The sequence below is a fragment of the Bombina bombina genome, chromosome 6, assembly GCF_027579735.1.
Source record: "Bombina bombina isolate aBomBom1 chromosome 6, aBomBom1.pri, whole genome shotgun sequence".
In the NCBI taxonomy this organism is placed as follows: domain Eukaryota; kingdom Metazoa; phylum Chordata; class Amphibia; order Anura; family Bombinatoridae; genus Bombina; species Bombina bombina.
In genome coordinates, this window is record NC_069504.1 from 885,714,717 (window position 1) to 885,734,588 (window position 19,872).

A 19,872-nucleotide genomic window follows, 5' to 3' on the forward strand; every position below is an offset into this window, starting at 1 on the left:
GCAATTTAAAAAAAATATTTTTTACTAAATGGTGTTATGAGTGTAACTGTATTGTGTAATGTATTTTTAAATTCAATTGCGCTCGAGCGAACCTGTTTACTTTCAACTTGTAATACGCGTGCTACTTCCAATGCACGCAAACAACTGCGATAAACCCGATATTACTTGCGCAACACTCTTAATCTAGCACTAATTACGGCATGCTTTATTGCTCTGCAACTTTAGAAATAATTTTTATTGTTCAAATACTGTCAGTCATCTCTGCTATACACATGTAAAAAAAGACAAATGCATATGCATAGTCTTCTCATATTTAGTAGGTTCTATCATCACAAGGATTCTGTTTTTCTCATTTTTGTTAATATTATCAGCAAGCAAAAATAGCTGTTTAATCCTGCTAGTTACAGTCATACAGTGAAGACAACATCCCACTTTTTCCAAGAGATATAGCAGCAATGCACTACTGGGAACGAACTGCTGATTGGTGGCTGAATACATATGCCTGTTGTCTTTAACTCACCTGATGTGTTCAGCTAGCTCCCAGTAGTGCATTGCTGCTTCTTCAACAAAGGATACCAATAAATGGAGCACATTTGATAATAGAAGAAACTTGGAAAAATATTTAAAATTGTATGTTCTATCTGAATCATGTCCCTTTAAGAAGTTCTTTATGCATAAAATATTTAGATAGAAAATAGACTGAAGTGTTTGTGTAAAGCAGGAGGATTTCTTAAAGTTTGTCCTTGGTAATAGATCCTTGTTTAGGATGGATTATCTGTGATACAGCATAACAGTTTTATTCTAATGTATTTCTTTCAAAAATCTTTTTTTTTTATGTAACTGGGCTGTTAAAGGGACAGTGTAATCAAAATTAAACTTTAAAGGGACATTAAACACTAAATAAATGTTAGATAGAATTATGCAAAGCAAAGATTAGCCTGAGAATAAAATGTAGTTGTCTTTTTTTTAAAGTTTCATTAGGTGTTTAAACATTGACAAAATAAGTGAAAAGTTTTAGTGTCGATAAAATAATGGGAGCTGCCATGTTGTAACTTAGGTTACCTTCTCTGTTGTGGCCAATTAGGGACAGTTATAATTAGGTCACTAGAGAGTGCAGCCAATGGCTGCGTGAAATATAACAGTGTTCTGTACTTCTATTTCTAACAGGAACTAAAAAGCTCACAATTTCAGAATAGAATTACACGAAAAGGGGACAAAATAAATAATGAATGTATATTGCAGAGGTTTTTTTATATATATACGATTTATCATTTTATATTACCATCTCAAAGTGTTTAATGTCCGTTTAATGTTTCAGATACAATATGCAATATTAAAAAAAACTTTCCAATTTACTTCTGTTATCAAATTTGCTTTGTTTTCTTATTATTCTTTGTTGAAGAGTATACCTAGGTAGGTTCAGGAGCAGCAATGCACGGCTGGAAGCTAGGTGGTGATTGGTGGCTACATACATATACGCGTCTTGTCATTGGTACAATTTTTATAATGTGCTCAGCTAGCTCCCTGTACTACATTGCTGCTCTGGAGCTGACTTTTCAACAAAGGATACCAAAAGAACGAAGCATAATTTGATTATAGAAGTGAATTGGAATGTTGTTTAAAATTGCATGCTCTATTTCAATTATGAAAGTTTAATTTTGACTGTACTGTTTTCGTTTCTTATGAGACACCGCAGCCTTTGTGTTACAAAATATCAGACATTTATTTTAGGGTCTTTTTTATGTGTGTGGCCACTAATAGTGGGATTGGCCAGGGGCTACATTATGTTATATTTAAATATGCTAAAAATCTTAGTTCAAAATGATGTAAGAAATGAGTTTCTGCTTTTACAAAAGTGCATGTTTAGTTACCTCATGAAACATGGGGAACTGCTTTTTTCATAAATTTACTGACACAAAAATACCTTGACGGGGCGGATGTGGCCCCTGGGCTGTAGTTTGGGCTACCCTTCTTTATGGGATGGTACCTACCTATTGAAATCCACTGTTAAAGGGACATGAAACTTCTATTAACACGTTTTCTTTCTTTTCTTATCTCTTATCTTTTGTTGAAAAGCAGGGCATTAAGCTTAGGAGCACGCACGTGTCTGGATCACTATATGGCAGCAGTTTTACAACAATGTTATTAATTAACACGAACACTAGGTGGCAGCACTATTTCTTGTCATTTGGTGCTCCAACCACCTACCTAGGTATCTCTTCAACAAAGAATCAAGGCAAATTTGATAATAAAAGTCAATTGGAAACTATTTTTTATAATTGAATCACCAAATCATTTTCCTTGGGTTTCATATTCCTTGCATACACACGATTGATAATTATAGAGCCTGTTTGCAGTGTACAGGACACAAATTGTTTAGATTATCCCTTGTATACAATAAGTGGAATGCCAGTTGTGATGTAATATGAATATTATTATTAATAGCACCAATGCATTTGTCTTAGCTACTGCGTAAATATGTATCTCAGGTAAAGAACAATATTTGAAGACAGGAAAGGGGTGTGAAAAAAGTGACAATAGAAAAACTGGTTGGGGAAGTGCCTTTTAAAAAAGATGTGGTCACACTCCTTACATTCATTTTAGGGACTGAAGAGAGAAGTTCAACCGCTACAGTAGGTATAAAGGGAGGACTGGAGTTACGGAGGGTAGACAAGTGGGGTGATGGGAAATAGGGGGGCAATTAAGAGCATGATGCAGACCTGTTTAATGGGATGCAAAGCAATAAAGGGACGACTGGAGTTACGGAGGGTAGACAAGTGGGGTGATGGGAAATAGGGGGGCAATTAAGAGCATGATGCAGACGTGTTTAGTGGGATGCAAAGCAATAAAGGGAGAATTAGATTGTGATGGTAGAATATATAATATAGAGAAGATGGGAAAGAAAACACAGATCATTATTTCAGTGTGTATTCTCACTACAGGTCATGCAGCCGGTTGCAGTGCAGCCAGTGCCTGTCACACATATAGTGACAATAGCAAATGGGAGTTCTTGGAGCTCAGGGGTCTGTGACTGCTGTGATGACTGCGGCATATGTAAGTACAATGTCCTTTTACAAATTAGAGACTTATAAAGGACATGAAAGTCAAAATTAAACTTTCATGATTTAGATTTATCATGCACTTTAAAGTGGCTTTTCAACTGATTTCTATTATTACATTTACATTGTTCTCTTAGTATTATTTGTTGAAAAACATATCTAAGTAGGCTCAGGAGCAGCAATGCACTACTGGAAGCTAGCTAGTAATTGGTGGCTACTCACAAATGCCTCTTGTAATTGGCTCACCAGATGTGTTCAGCTAGCTCCCAGTAGTGAACTGCTGACTTAAACTATATTTTTAAATCCCTTTGCAGGGGATGCCAACATAAAGCATTTTATTATTGCAATGTTGCTTGCACATAACACATTAGAGCATTTTCTTTTTGCTCGTTTATGTCCCTTTAATATGTTTAAACTTACTACAAAACGTGCTCATAATGTATCAAGTTTTTAGAAAGGAATATTTCTTAAAGTGATGGTAAAGTTTATACTGTATGAAAGTAAATCCTGAATCTACCTTTCATTTTAATAGTACTCTTATTTATTATTTTTTCAAAGATGTGCAAAATCCATTGTTTCATTATCATCTATAAGTTTTATCATTCCCCGACCGGCCGCCCTCTACAAATCTTTATTTCTCGTGGTGTTATTTTCACCTCTTATCCAATCCGCTTTACAGCCATAAGGCACAGATGCACTCTGTTCTCTTAGCCAGTGTCTCTTACTGCTTTTTTTTCATGCTGTATGACTGCAAAGCGGATAGAATAAGAGGTGAAAATGACACCTTTCTTTGATAACTATTTCTAAATGAGAGTACTATTAAAATAAAAGGTAGATTCAGGATTTACATTCATACAGTATAAACGTTATCACCACCACTGTCTGTCTCTTCTCTTACTAGTACTTTTGTTCGTGTGCACTAATTTAGTTTTCTCCTCTCTTTCTGTTTTCATTCTTCCTGGTTTTTCCTCCTTTTTCTATATTTCAACAATCACCAATGTTCAAACTATCTCCACCTTTATCTCTCTGTTCCCTCTATTTCTCCTGTACCCAATTTCCCCTTATTCCTTTTATCTCCCTCCCCCCTCAGGTTGCTGTGCATTTTGGTGCTTCCCCTGCTTCCAGTGTAAAACAGTTAGTGATTTTGGGGAGTGCCTGTGTTTGCCCCTAATGGATCCTATGTGTATGGGGTATGCTGGCTGTAGTGGAACCTGTGCTCCCATCTCTCTGGCAATGAGAGCGGCCGTTCGAGAAAGACACAAGATCCAAGTAAGTATTTCTCTATATATTTGTCGTCATGTAAATTCCGCTGCAGTTACAGATTGTGATGATAACTTTCAGTGCATCTCTGGGAAACAAATCTGTTATAGGAGATGATTGAATTATAATGCTTATTAGAGAAATGTCACCGCAAATAACAGTAAAGTCAAAATTAGACACTTCCTTACACAAGACACAACTAAGATTTTAATCCACTCTCTCATTCTTTCCCGCCTCGATTACTGCAACTCTGTCCTCTCTGGTCTCCCCACCTACCGCCTAGCTCCTTTACAATCCTTAATGAATGCCTCTGACAGACTCATCTTCCTTACAAGTCATTCTTCATCTGCTGCACCTCTCTGCCAATCTCTTCACTGGCTTCCTCTTGCCTCTAGGATCAAACACAAAATTCTCACTCTGACATACAAAGCCCTCAACTTCACTGCTCCCCCTATATCTCAGACCTTGGGGGGTAGTTACCAACGTGTCAACTTTCCTGCCTTCGCCGGCCCAATACGCCCGCCTAAGCTCGCCTCACATCGCCGCCGCGGACCTGAAACATTTTGCCTAAGTTATCAAATAAAGCTGTCAAAAAGCCGCGGGGCGATGAGCAGCGGACTGTGAGAGTTATCACTCATCCGATCTCGCTGCTCTTCGGCTGTTTGACAGCTTTCTTGCTAGCCTGTCACTAAGCACTCACACTAAACTACACTGTTCTACCCCCTATACTGGCGCCCCCGGAGCCCCCCGCAACTAAATAAAGTTACTAACCCCTAAACCGCCGCTCCTAGACCCCGCCGCAAGTCTTATAAATGTATTAACCCCTAAACCGCCGCTCCCGGACACCGCTGCCACCTACATTATACCTAGTAACCCCTATCCTGCCCCCCCTATACCGTCGCCCTCTATAATAAAGTTATTAACCCCTATCCTGCTGATCCCGCACCTCGCCGCAAATAAATAAATAGTTTAACCCCTAAACCGCCGCTCCCTGAACCCGCCGCAACCTATATTAAATTTATTAACCCCTATCCTGCCCCCCACTACACCGCCGCCACTGTAATAAAATTATTAACCCCTAAACCTAAGTCTAACACTAACCCTAACACCCCCCTAACTTAAATATTAATTAAATAAATCTAAATAATATTTCTATTATGAACTAAATTAATCCTATTTAAAACTAAATACTTACCTTTAAAATAAACCCTAATATAGCTACAATATAAATAATAATTATATTGTAGCTATCTTAGGATTTATTTTTATTTTGCAGGTACCTTTCAATTTATTTTAACTAGGTACAATAGCTATTAAATAGTTATTAACTATTTAATAGCTTACCTAGCTAAAATAAAGAGAAATGTACCTGTAAACTAAAAACTAACCTAAGTTACAATTACACCTAACACTACACTATACTTTAATAACTTATTCCTATTTAAAACTAAATACTTACCTGTAAAATAAACCCTAAGATAGCTACAATATAATTAATAATTACATTGTAGCTATCTTAGGATTTATATTTATTTTACAGGTAACTTTATATTTATTTTAGCTAGTTAGAATAGTTATTAAATAGTTATTAACTATTTAATAACTACCTAGCTAAAAGAAATACAAAATCACCTGTAAAATAAATCCTAACCTAAGTTACAATTAAACCTAACACTACACTATCATTAAATAAATTAAATAAATTACCTACAAATAACTACAATTAAATACAATTACATAAACTAACTAAAGTACAAAAAATAAAAAAAGCTAAGTTACAAAAAATAAAAAAAATAAGTTACAAACATTTAAAAAAATATTACAACAATTTTAAGCTACTTACACCTAATCTAAGCCCCCTAATAAAATAACAAACCCACCAAAAATAAAAAAAATGCCCTACCCTATTCTACATTAAAAAAGTTCAAAGCTCTTTTACCTTACCAGCCCTTAAAAGGGCCTTTTGTGGGGGCATGCCCCAAAGAATTCAGCTCTTTTGCCTGTAAAAGAAAAATACAACCCCACCCCCAACATTAAAACCCACCACCCACATACCTCTAATCTAACCCAAACCCCCCTTAAAATAACCTAACACTAATCCCCTGAAGATCATCCTACCTTTAGTCGTCTTCACTCAGCCGAGCCACCGATGGAACTGAAGAGGAGACCCGGACAGGCAGAAGTGATCCTCCAAGCGGCGCTGAAGAAATCTTCCATCCGATGAAGTGATCCTCCAAGCGGTGCTGAAAAAGTCTTCCATCCGGGCGATGTCATCTTCCAAGAGGCGCTGAAGAAGTCTTCTATCCAGGCGATGTCATCTTCCAAGCCGGGTCTTGAATCTTCATCCCGCCGACGCGGAACATCCTTCTTTACCGACGGACTACCGACGAATGAAGGCTCCTTTAAGGGACGTCATCCAAGATGGCGTCCCTTCAATTCCGATTGGCTGATAGGATTCTATCAGCCAATCGGAATTAAGGTAGGAAAAATCTGATTGGCTGATTGAATCAGCCAATCAGATTCAAGTTCAATCAGATTGGCTGATCCAATCAGCCAATCAGATTGAGCTTGCATTCTATTGGCTGATCGAAACAGCCAATAGAATGCGAGCTCAATCTGATTGGCTGATTGGATTGTGTGCGGAACATCTGGAGTGACTTAAGAATCGATCTGTGTCGGACTGAGTCTGAGTTTACGTCACAAAATTCTACTTTTGCCGGTCTCTAGCCTTTGATAACTAAGGCGAATCAGCCTCGCCACAAATACGCTGCGGAATCCCAGCGTATTTGAGGTTGACGGCTTGATAACTACCCCCCTTGTCTCCAGTTACTCTCCCTCCCGTCCCCTTCACTCTGCTCACAACCTCCTACTCTTCTCCTCTCTTGTCACCTCATCACACTCTCGTTTACAGGACTTCTCCAGACTGGCTCCCATCTTGTGGAACTCTCTACCTCGCTCCACAAGACTCTCTTCTAGTTTTAAAAGCTTCATGTGCTCCCTAAAGACTCTACTGTTCAGGGATGCATAAAACCTACGCTAACCTTTCCTAGTACCAGTTCCTCTCCTCCATTGCTATCCCCTGAACCCCCTTAGCATGTAAGCCTAAGAGTCCAACTGTTTGTTGATCACCTTCTCAAGAGCCGACTACAACAGTGCAAGTCTTGGCAGGGCCCTCTACCCATTTGATCCCTATAATTGTTTTGTTGTACTCCGCCTTTGTTAATAGCGCTGCGGAATCTCTTGGCGCTCTACAAATAACCGATAATAATAATAATAATAATTACACTTTTATAATTCAGGTAGAACATGCAATTTTAAACAATTTACTTATATAATATAATATGCTTTGTTCTCTTGGTATCATATGTTGAAAAGTATACCCAGGAGCATCGATTTACTATTGGGAACAATCATATAGCAATATATGTATAAAAGTATGTTATTTTTAAATATATGCTGTAGTCTAGATTTGCCACCATTAATTCAGGCCAATCTGAAAACTCTTGGCCCATGCACAGCAAAAGAAAAACTTTTTTGCAGAGTGCACACAATGTATAACAGCACATAAACAGAAACTCGCACATAGATATTCCCACGCACACTCTTACTCTCACTCACACTCTAACACACTAACTCACTCTCTCACACTAACTCATGCTTACACACATACTGTTTCTCTCACACACACTCATACTCTCACTCACACTCTAACACACTAACTCACTCTCTCACACTAACTTATGCTTACACACATACTGTTTCTCTCACACACACTCTAACACACTAACTCACTCTCTCACACTAACTCATGCTTACACACATACTGTTTCTCTCACACACACTCAAACATTAAAGGGACATAAAACACCAACATTTTTCTTTATCTTATTTTTCATTATTCAAATTGAGCTTGTGATTTCAGACAACTTTCCAAAGTACTTCTTTAATCCAATTTTCTTAATTCCCTTGGTATCCTTTTTTGAAAGAGCAGCTATGCATTACTGTGAGCTATCTGAAGACATCTAGTGAACCAATGAAAAGTGGCATTTTTGTGCAGCCACCAATCAGCATCTAGCACTAGCATATTCACACAGCAGTATTCAATTTTTTTACCGTTTCCCAGCAGATCTCATGACAGCTGTGTGTACATTTATGAAAAGTGTGCAGCTGCTGGAAAACAGGGAACAGTGTTGAAAGTCCTTGCAACTTAGCGCATTGCTAAACTGTAAGAAACGGTGCTGTGACTCTTACACCTTTCCAAGTAAAAAACATAAAGGTAATTTCCCTTAGAAAGTGCTGACCCCCCTTAATCTGCCGCCCTAGGCAAGTGCCTTGTTTGACTAGGCTATAATATGCCCCTGGCTCCAAGTAATGCATTGCTGCTCCTTAGCCTACCTAGATATGCTTTTCAACTAAGGATACCAAGAGAATGAAGCAATTTAGATAAAAGAATCAAATTGGAAAGTTGTTTAAAATAAAATGTTCTGTCTGAATCATTAATGAAAAATGTTGGGTTTCATGTCCCTTTAACACACTCTCACACACTCTCACACGCTAACTCACACATTCTCACACATTCTCTTTACACACACATTCTCTTTCACACACACAAATACACTCACTTTTCACACATAGAAAGACACTGACAACCACAAAGACACACACACACTCTCACACACACACTCTCTCTCATACACCATCACACACACCCTCACACTCTCTCACACGCACACTCTCTCACACACAAATACACTCAATCTTTCACACACAGAAAGACACTGACAACCACAAAGACACACACACACTCTCTCTCATACACCATCACACACACCCTCACACACGCACACTCTCACACACACACACTCTCTCTCATACACCATCACACACACCCTCACATACGCACACTCTCTCACACACAAATACACTCAATCTTTCACACACAGAAAGACAATGAAAAAACATAAAGACACACACATAAACTCAGACACACTCACACTCAGACACACTCCCACACAAAGATGCACACACTCAGGAGAGAAATAACTGTAGACATGTACAGTATGTTGCAAAGCACAATCTCACCTTTTTGACTGTGGCTGTTTGCCACCATACCCAGACATGTGCATGTCTGGACCTGACTCGAACACACAAATGGAAACCTGAACTGTCCGGGTCATTCACAGACAGGTGGCAACCCTAGCTGTAGCCATAAAAGGTTGTGTGTAAACCCTATAGTGTAATCTGTAAGTGTACATAAACGGTGTTGTTTCAGTACAAGAAATAATAATCGTCTAGATTATGAGTTTTGCGTTATGAGTAAAAAAGCAGTGCTAAGGCTCATAACGCTGTTTTTTCACTACCGCTGGTATTACGAGTCCCGCACACTTTTTTGCCTTAACGCAAATCAACTTACGCATTTTGCGTATAGTCTTTTTTCAATGGGACTTCCATTGCGCCGGTATTACAAGCTTTTTTTTTTAGGCCAAAAAGTGAGATATGTAATGCATTCTAAAGTAAGTAGTTATGAGTTTTACACTACAAAGCCGTAGCATAAAACTCATAACTTAAGTGCTAAAAAGTACACTAACACCCATAAACTACCTATTAACCCCTAAACCGAGGCCCTCCCGCGTGGCAAACACTAAAATAAAATTATTAACCCCTAATTTGCTACTCCAGCATCGCCGCCACTAGAATAAACATATTAACCCCTAAACCGCCGCACTCCCACCTCGCAAACACTAGTTAAATATTATTACCCCTAATCTGCCGCCCCAACGTCGCCGCCACTATATTATATTTATTAACCCCTAAACCTAAGTCTAACCCTAACCCTAACACCCCCTAACTTAAATAGATTAAAAATAAATCTAATTAAAACCTACAATTAATAACTAAATAATTCATATTTAAAACTAAATACTTACCTGTAAAATAAACCTTAAGATTGCTACAATATAACTAATAGTTACATTGTATCTAGCTTAGGGTTTATTTTTTTTTACAGGCAAGTTGTATTTATTTTAACTAGGTATAATAGTTACTAAATAGTTATTAACTATTTACTAACTACCTAGCTAAAATAAATACAAACTTACCTGTAAAATAAAACCTAACCTAAGTTACACTAACACCTAACACTACACTACAATTAAATAAATTACCTAAAGTAAATACAATTAAATAAATTAAATACAATTACATAAATTTCAAAAACAAACACTAAATTACACAAAATAAAAGACAAATTACAAGATATTTAAACTAATTACACCTAATCTAATAGCCCTATCAAATTAGAAAAAGCCCCCCAAAATAAAAAAAAAAACCTAGCCTAAATTAAACTACCAATAGCCCTTAAAAGGGTCTTTTGCGGGGCATTGCTCCAAAGAAATCAGCTCTTTTACCTGAAAAAAAATACAAGTAACCCCCCAACAGTAAAACCCACCACCCACACAACCAACCCCCCAAATAAACCCTAACTAAAAAGCCTAAGTTCCCCATTGCCCTGAAAAGGTCATTTGGATGGGCATTGCCCTTAAAATGGAATTTAGCTCTATTGCAGCCCAAAGCCCTAACCTAAAAATAAAACCCACCCAATAAACCCTTAAAAAAACCTAACACTAACCCCCGAAGATCCACTTACAGTTTTGAAGAGCCGACATCCATCGTCAACAAAGCTGGGAGAAGTCCTCAACGAAGCCGGGAGAAGTCTTCATCCAAGCCGGTAGAAGTGGTCCTCCAGATGGGCAGAAATCTTCATCCAGACGACATCTTCTATCTTCATCCATACCGCGCGGAGCGGGTCCATCTTCAAGACATCCGGCGTGGAGCATCCTCTTCGAACGAAGTCTTCTTCCCGAATGAAGGTTCCTTTAAATGACATCATACAAGATGGCGTCCCTTAGATTCCGATTGGCTAATAGAATTCTATTAGCCAATCGGAATTAAAGTTGAAAAAATCCTATTGGCTGATGTAATCAGCCAATAGGATTGAACTTCAATCCTATTGGCTGATCCAATCAGCCAATAGGATTGAGCTCGCATTCTATTATTGAGCTCGCATTCTATTAGCTGATTGGAACAGCCAATAGAATGGAAGTTCAATCCTATTGGCTGATTGAATCAGCGAATAGGATTTTATAAGCCTTAATTCCAATTGGCTGATAGAATTCTATCAGCCAATCAGAATCTTAGGGACCCATCTTGGATGACATCATTTAAAGGAACCTTCATTCGGGAAGAAGACTTCGTTCAAAGAGGATGCTCTGTGCCGGATGTCTTGAAGATGGACCCGCTCCACGCCGGATGGATGAAGATAGAAGATGCCGTCTGGATGAAGACTTCTGCCCGTCTGTCTTGAAGATGGACCCGCTCCACGCCGGATGGATGAAGATAGAAGATGCCGTCTGGATGAAGACTTCTGCCCGTCTGTAGGACCACTTATCCTGGCTTGGATGAAGTCTTCTCCTGGCTTCGTTGAGGACTTCTTGCCACTTTGATGAGGACTTCTCCCGGCTTCGTTGAGGATGGATGTAGGATCTTCAAAACTGTAAGTGGATCTTCAGGGGGTTAGTGTTTTAGGTTTTTTTAAGAGTTTATTGGGTGGGTTTTATTTTTAGGTTAGGGCTTTGGGCTGCAATAGAGCTAAATGCCCTTTTCAGGGCAATGGGGAGCTTAGGTTTTTTTAGTTAGGGTTTTATTTGGGGGGTTGGTTGTGTGGGTGGTGGGTTTTACTTTTGGGTGGGTTGTTTGTATTTTTTTTTCAGGTAAAAGAGCTGATTTCTTTGGGGCAATGCCCTGCAAATTGCCCTTTTAAGGGCTATTGGTAGTTTAGTTTAGGCTAGGTTTTTATTTTTATTTTGGGGGGGCTTTTTTATTTTGATAGGGCTATTAGATTAGGTATAGTTAGTTTAAATATCTTGTAATTTGTTTTTTATTTTGTGTAATTTAGTGTTTGTTTGTTTTTTTTGTAATTTAGGTAATTGTATTTAATTTATTTAATTGTATTTAATTAAGGTAATTTATTTAATTGTAGTGTAGTATTAGGTGTTAGTGTAACTTAGGTTAGGTTTTATTTTACAGGTAAATTTGTATTTATTTTAGCTAGGTAGTTAGTAAATAGTTAATTACTATTTAGTAACTATTCTACCTAGTTAAAATAAATACAACTTGCCTGTAAAATAAAAATAAACCCTAAGCTAGTTACAATGTAACTATTAGTTATATTGTAGCAAGCTTAGGGTTTATTTTACAGGTAAGTATTTAGTTTTAAATAGGAATTATTTAGTTATTAATTGTAGGTTTTAATTAGATTTATTTTAATTCTATTTAAGTTAGGGGGTGTTAGGGTTAGGGTTAGACTTAGGTTTAGGGGTTAATAAATATAATATAGTGGCAGCGACGTTGGGGACGGCAGATTAGGGGTTAATAATTGTAGGTAGGTGGCGATGATGTTAGGGGCGGCAGATTAGGGGTTAAAAATATTTAACTAATGTTTGCGATGCATGAGTGAGGCGGTTTAGGGGTTAATATGTTTATTATAGTGGCGCTGACGTTGGGGGCGGCAGATTAGGGGTTAATAAATGTAGGTAGGTTGCAGCGACATTGGGGGAGGGAGATTAGGGGTTAATAAATATAATGTAGGTCAGTTTTTTTTCAACCAGTGTGCCGTGGCACACTAGTATGCCGTGAGAGATCCTCAGGTGTGCCACGGCAGACTGACAACAGTGCGGGGGTGTCCCTCTTTCAAATTTTGAAATATTGGGAAGTAACAATCATGACATTGACATTAATTTACAGACAATCATTATGATTGTTTGTGAATGAATGTCAATATGTCATGTATAGTTTGTAGGAGGCATGGCATGACAGCACAGTACAGTGTGTATGTGTATATATATATATATATATATATATACTGTATTAGGCTACAATGTGGGATTTTGGGATGGTGGTGTGCCGCAGGATTTTTTAATGTAAAAAAGTGTGCCACGGCAAAAAAAATGTTGAAAATCACTGATGTAGGTGTCTGCGATGTCCGGAGCGGCAGATTAGGGGTTAATAAGTATAAAGTAGGTGTTGACGATGTAAGGGGCGGCAGATTAGGGGTTAATAAGTGTAAGACTCAGGGTTCATGTTAGGATGTTAGGTGTAAACATAAATGTAGTTTCCCCATAGGAATCAATGAGGCTGCGTTACGGAGCTTTACGCTGCTTTTTTGCAGGTGTTAGGCTTTTTATTCAGCCGGCTCTCCCCATTGATGTCTATGGGGAAATCGTGCACGAGCACGTACAACCAGCTCACCGCAGCTTTCAGCAGCGCTGGTATTGGAGTGCGGTATGGAGCTTAATTTTGCTCTATGCTCACTTTTTGTCTTTTAACGCCGGGTTTAGAAAAGCCTGTAATACCAGCGCTGTAGGTAAGTGAACAGTGACAATAACGTGCAATTTAGCACCGCACCCCTCATAACGCAAAACTCGTAATCTAGCCGAATGTTTGATTCTCCCTGCAATTGAATGTATCATGCACAACAATAAACTTGCCTTTATAAAAGAACCTGTTTCATTTGTGGAAAAATAAAAAAGCAATATACAGAGTGAGTCAAAAGTTACTTGTGAATAAGATGCCTGCATGTTATTTACAAACATATTACAGAATTGGGTAAATGCTGAGGCTAGTCAATTTGACCAATTTTAAATTTGTATTTTTTTTTCCATCTTACATTATTTATTTATATATATATATACACATACAGTGTGTGGATAGATAGATAGATAGATAGATAGATAGATAGATAGATAGATAGATAGATAGATAGATAGATAGATAGAAAGATAGATAGAAAGATAGATAGATAGATAGATAGATAGATAGATAGATAGATAGATAGATAGATAGATAGAAAGATAGATAGATAGATAGATAGATAGATAGATAGATAGAAAGATAGATAGATAGATAGATAGATAGATAGATAGATAGATAGATAGAAAGATAGATAGATAGATAGATAGATAGATAGATAGATAGATAGATAGATAGATAGATAGATAGATAGATAGATAGATAGATAGATAGATAGATAGATAGATAGATAGATAGATTGCAGTGACTTCTATCAAAGAGAAAAACAAAATGTTAATGCTATACTGCAAAGCATAACTAGAAAGCCTTATTACTAATTTGTTATGACCTGGTAAATTAAAAATAAAAGTTAATCTTTAGAAGCAGAGTTTATGTTTTGAATTTCCAAGAAAGTACTGTAACCAAAAATGCTTTTGTGCGTGAGTCGGATTGTAAACTTTGGTATTAGAATTTGTTTGCCCATTAATTCCCCTAGTTTTTTTTTTAAAGAGATATTATAAAATGTATTCATAAACTTTTAACGCGAATATATTGCTAATCAATGTGTCGCAGGCAAAGGTTTCTTCAATGAATGAACTGTGGAATTTTAAACACTGAACCGCACTATTGGATAGAGGTGCTGTAATCTCCTGAGCTATCTCAACCCATAACAACTTCAGTTTTCCATTTCTAAATAACATCACACAGAAAAGTAGACACCACCCATTACAGGAAAACAAGTAAAGTAAAAATGTGTTCACAAACTAGCTCTATATAAACTATCCTACAAATCTGTTTATATTTCAACCATGCAAATAAATCCAGTGCAACTCCTAAAATTCACAAATCACAGTTTAAAAATGTAAATGTACCCTATTTTAGAATTAAAATAACAATAGTCTGTGATAGTCTTTAACTCCTCCATTTTGTTTTCATGATTCAGATAGAACATACAATTTTAAATATTTTTCCAAGTTATTTCTTTTATTAAATTTGCTTCATTTATTGGTATCCTTTGTTGAAGAAGCAGCAGTGCACTACTGGGAGCTAGCTGAATACATCAGGTGAGTCAATGACAACAGGCATATATATTCAGCTAGTTCCCAGTGAGGCAATGGGCAATAAAAATAAAATAAATAAAAGGCCATTTGTCAAAGAAACAAAAATAAATAAAAATGCCATAGTAAAGTCAGTGGGAAAAGTAGGTTTAGGTTACTATTTTTATTTTTTCAGACGTTGGGTAAGGGTTTGGGGGTTAGTTTAAAATAATAATAAAAGAAAATATTGGAAAGCACTGTCATAAACCAGAATCTAAGAGTGTTTTTTGTAATGTGCTCTGTTTCAGAGCACTTTGCCCATGCTTTGTCTACCTCTATTAGACGTTTGTCACGTGACCAATACAGTTTCCATTTGGACGTCTAAGCACAGATGCGCTTTTATTCTCTGATTGGATGACAGCATGGGTGGCAGAGGGGCACTACTTTCTCATTAGATTTCCACTTGTTCACTCTTATGGTGGGCTGAGTGAGTAGGCGCTTATGATACTCGAGTGCATCTTTATTGCCTGTCAGTGAGTATATAAAACTGAGAGCCCCTCGCTCATTCTCAGTGATTGACAGTCCTTTCTCTTGTGCGAGAGCAGGGGCAGGCATTACAAACTTATTGGAGTGTTTAATGATGCATTCGGGCCAGCGAACGAACATATCCATTGCCCATATGCAGCAAAGGCTTGCGGACAGCTTCTCAACTTGAGAAGCTGTCTGCACGCATTTTATTACATGGGGCTCTGAGTAGGACTTGCACTGTCCAACCTCCTCACCAGTCCACTTACTGAGGAGCTGCGGTGAAGTCACCATGGGGTCGATTTATGAAGCAGCGGACCCACTCCACTTTATTTCCACCTGAAGCTGAAGTTAAGAAGCAGCGGTCCTAAGACCACTGCTCCTTAACTTGTCCGCCACCTGTTAGGTGACGGACAGCAATCAGCCCGATCGAATACAATCGAGTTTATTGACACCCCCTGCTAGCGGCCAATTGGCCTCAAATCTGCAGGGGGCGGTATTGCACCAGCAGTTCACAAGAACTGCTGGTGCAATGATAAATGCAGACAGCGTATACTGTAAGCATTTATCGATGTGTGGCGGACATGGTTAGCTATAGTGGATCAGGTCTGTTCGCACCATGTTAAATCTACCCCCATGACTCTAAACAGGAAGTGCTGAGAAGCTGAGCATAGGAACAGGAGTGATAATAATGTGCTTGTGAAAGGGAAGGCAGAAGGTAAGAGTGAGTGAGAAAGCACAACCTTATATAACCTGAGTGTCGTGTTGTGTGTTATTCTATGCTGTATATTCTGCTCACAACCTCCAGTCATCATAAAGCAACAAATATACATGAAGCAGTTTGCTAATCACCACAGATAAAGAAGCAACAGGGAAATCCTGCACACTGCAGGTCACGCAAAACAATTGTGCATTGTCTCTAATTAAAGGGACAGTCTAGTCAAAATTAAACGTTCATGATTCAGATAGGGCATGCAATTTTAAACAACTTTCCAATTTACTTCTATTATCTAATTTGCTCAGATATCCTTTGTTGAAGAAATAGCAATACACATGTTTGAGCCAATCACACAAGGCCTCTAGGTGCAGCAACCAATCAGCAGCTGCTGAGCCTATCTAGATATGCTTTTCAGCAAGGGATATCAAGAGAATGAAGCAAATTCGATAATAGAAGTAAATTAGAAAGTTGTTTAAAATGACATGCTCTTTCTAAATCACAAAAGAAAAAAATTGGCTCTCATGTCCCTTTAAGTTTAACATCTGCAGTGATCCATGGAAACTGAGGTGTGTTTGAAATTACTGGTGCTCAAAATGCAAATGCACAATGCAAGTGTATCTGTGGCAGTCACAATGGGTGAGGTTGCCTTTTGTTTACTGAAAGTATTTAAACTATCAATATTGGAAGAGGTGAACCTCAAGCCTGTAGTTTTACTTTCATGTTTCAAAGCATTTCTGTATTCTGTCTCCTATCTGTTCCCAAGTGTGTGATATTTATCTATTTATCTCCTATATTTCCCCAAGTTTGTGATATCTATCTATCTATCTATCTATCTATCTATCTATCTATCTATCTATCTATCTATCTATCCCGTCTCCTATCTGTCCCTAAGTTTGTGATATCTATCTATCTATCTATCTATCTATCTATCTATCTATCTATCTATCTATCTATCTATCTATGTATTCTGTCTCCTATCTGTCCCCAAGTCCCCAAGTTTGTGATATATATATATATATATATATATATATTTATTTTATCTATATATCTATCTATCTATTTTATATATATGTGTGGGAGGAGCCATGAGGGCAGTGCTTTATTTCAAGGGGTGGGGTCTAGCTCCCCATCAACTTTAAAATTCACCAGCCGCAACTTTATGATTTTCTGCTTACAATACAAGAATGTCATTAAATGCCATATCAGATATTCCAGTATTAAGCTATTGTATAAAATTAATAACCTACCAACTTTTAATAGGACAAGCATTAATTAAGAATTCCACACTAAAAGAAATATCTCATTAGCAATTACCCTCTATAGCATTCTAACTCGGAATATCTTCCTTTCACAAAGGTCATTAGCACTAACCTCAGCATTTAACCCTTTAATAGTAACCCCTTGGTAAGTATTACTTCCACAATATGAATAAATATATACATATATACATATCCCCTGAGTATAAGCATCCAAAGAACAATTGTAAACCTTTTGCAAGTTTTGGCACTTAAGTTGCCTACATGTGTCTTATTATCTGTAATTGCCTCTCTTATTTATTTTGATTTGGAATGCAACAGAATGTGGTGATTTTCTGAAATGAGAAAGTGTCCAGATGTTTATTCATGCACTATAATCCTAAAAGCATTGTAGAGACGAATAGAGTAATGTACACGACGTGTAACTTACTATAATTTACATAGACTGTGATTTGTTAAAACAAACACAAATATATTTTCTTAAAATAAATTCATTTTCTTCCTCTCTCCACATAGGGCTCAATCTGTGATGACTGCTGTATGATGTACTGGTTATATTCATGCTCCTGGTGTCAAATGGCTCGTGAGATTAAGAAACGCAAGCAACCGTTCTCCCTTGTAAATGCCCAGACTACTATCATACACAACCCAGTTCATCCCCAGACATTACAATATTCTTAACTAAAATCTACTACTGTGATTGCTCTTCCAACATCAAAATGACATGTCCTTGAGTTTGCTTCATGATACTGTAATTCCTATAGAATGCTCATAAAATAACTAACATATAATAAATAAAGTTATTTTAAATTAAAATAATACATTCAAATTGCAATGTTTATAAAGAATGACATAAATTCGAAAAGGTTAAAATATTTAATAGACATCGTTAAATATATCAGAATCTCATGATTAAAAATGATTGGTATTACATTCTGAATTTTTTTTTTTATCTTAAAATGGAGAACACATTTAATTTGGGATGTATGGAATTATATGCAAATTCATAACATAAACATCTTTCACCACTTTATAAATATATGGTTCATTGGCAATCTTCAGTTTATTGTTTTTTTTTACCTTTTCTTCTTTTACATTGTCCTTTGCTAGTAATCTGGACTGTTTAGAAGTCATATACTGTCATAACCTGTTCCATACAACATCATTTTCCTTAATGTGATTAAATCAAACACTCACGTAACATCTGAGTATTAAATATGTTTTATTGTTAGGCAAACCTGCTAAGGTTTTTTTTTTTAAATCCTATCCTATCACTTTAAAATATATACTTACACTAGCTCTTGGCCACGGCTTCGCTCGCATGGATTTTGTGATTTGTAAAAAATTGCGAAAAACGCGACCTCTCACAACAACGTGCCCTCACGTGTGTGCCTGTTCGGGTTGCACACTCGCTGACATTAACTTTAGGAGTTTTCGTTAATTCTCTGTGTTTCTCGTACATGGGCACCAATCAGCTAAGTTGTGGGCAGGGCGTCCGTCCGGCACATCAAAAATATGTTGTTATTATTCTGTTTACAATTACTTTAATATAGCACAGTCTATTTTTTAAAGTGAGATCCCTCTATCCCTCTATCCCTGTCACTATCCCTCTATCCCTATTCCTCTGTAACTATCCCTCTATCCCTCTGTCCCTATTCCTCTGTCCCTATCCCTCTATGCCTATCCCTCTGTCCCTATTCCTCTGTCCCTGTCCTTCTATCCCTTTGTCCCTGTCCCTATCCTTCTAGCCCTATCCCTCTGTCCCTATTCCTCTGTCTCTGTCCCTCTATCCCTTTGTCCCTGTCCCTATCCTTCTAGCCCTATCCCTCTGTCCCTATTCCTCTGTCTCTGTCCCTCTATCCCTTTGTCCCTGTCCCTATCCTTCTATCCCTATCCCTCTGTCCCTATCCCTCTGTCCCTGTCTCTTTCCTATTCCTCTGCCCCGTGCCTATCCTTCTGTTCCTGTCCTTCTGTCCCTATACCTCTATCCCTGTCCCTATCCCTCTGTCCCTATCCTTCTACCCCTGTCCCTCTGTCCCTATCCCTCTGTCTCTGTCCCTCTATCCCTGTCCCTATCCTTCTATCCATATCCCTCTGTCCCTATCCCTCTGTCCCTGTCTCTTTCCTATTCCTCTGTCCCTGTCTCTTTCCTATTCCTCTGTCCCTGTGCC

The 19,872-nt window shown here is 37.7% G+C and overlaps 1 protein-coding gene across 1 annotated transcript; it reads left to right on the forward strand.

The window, feature by feature from the left end:
• Positions 1-2,585: 2,585 nt before the first annotated feature.
• On the forward strand, positions 2,586-18,632 carry LOC128662356 (cornifelin homolog). The gene is made up of 4 exons (XM_053716153.1): positions 2,586-2,633; positions 2,943-3,054; positions 4,150-4,328; positions 18,218-18,632. Exons 2-4 carry the CDS (start codon positions 2,946-2,948, stop codon positions 18,380-18,382), a joined length of 453 nt encoding a protein of 150 aa, XP_053572128.1. The 5' UTR covers positions 2,586-2,633; positions 2,943-2,945; the 3' UTR covers positions 18,383-18,632.
• Positions 18,633-19,872: the final 1,240 nt, after the last annotated feature.

Excerpts from the sequence above, each read along its gene's own strand:
- LOC128662356 (XM_053716153.1), top strand. The coding sequence starts at position 2,946 with ATGCAGCCGGTTGCAGTGCAGCCAGTGCCTGTCACACATATAGTGACA. Across the intron at positions 3,055-4,149 it reads CTGTGATGACTGCGGCATAT|GTTGCTGTGCATTTTGGTGC; the intron begins GTAAGTACAATG and ends CTCCCCCCTCAG. Across the intron at positions 4,329-18,217 it reads GAGAAAGACACAAGATCCAA|GGCTCAATCTGTGATGACTG; the intron begins GTAAGTATTTCT and ends CTCTCCACATAG.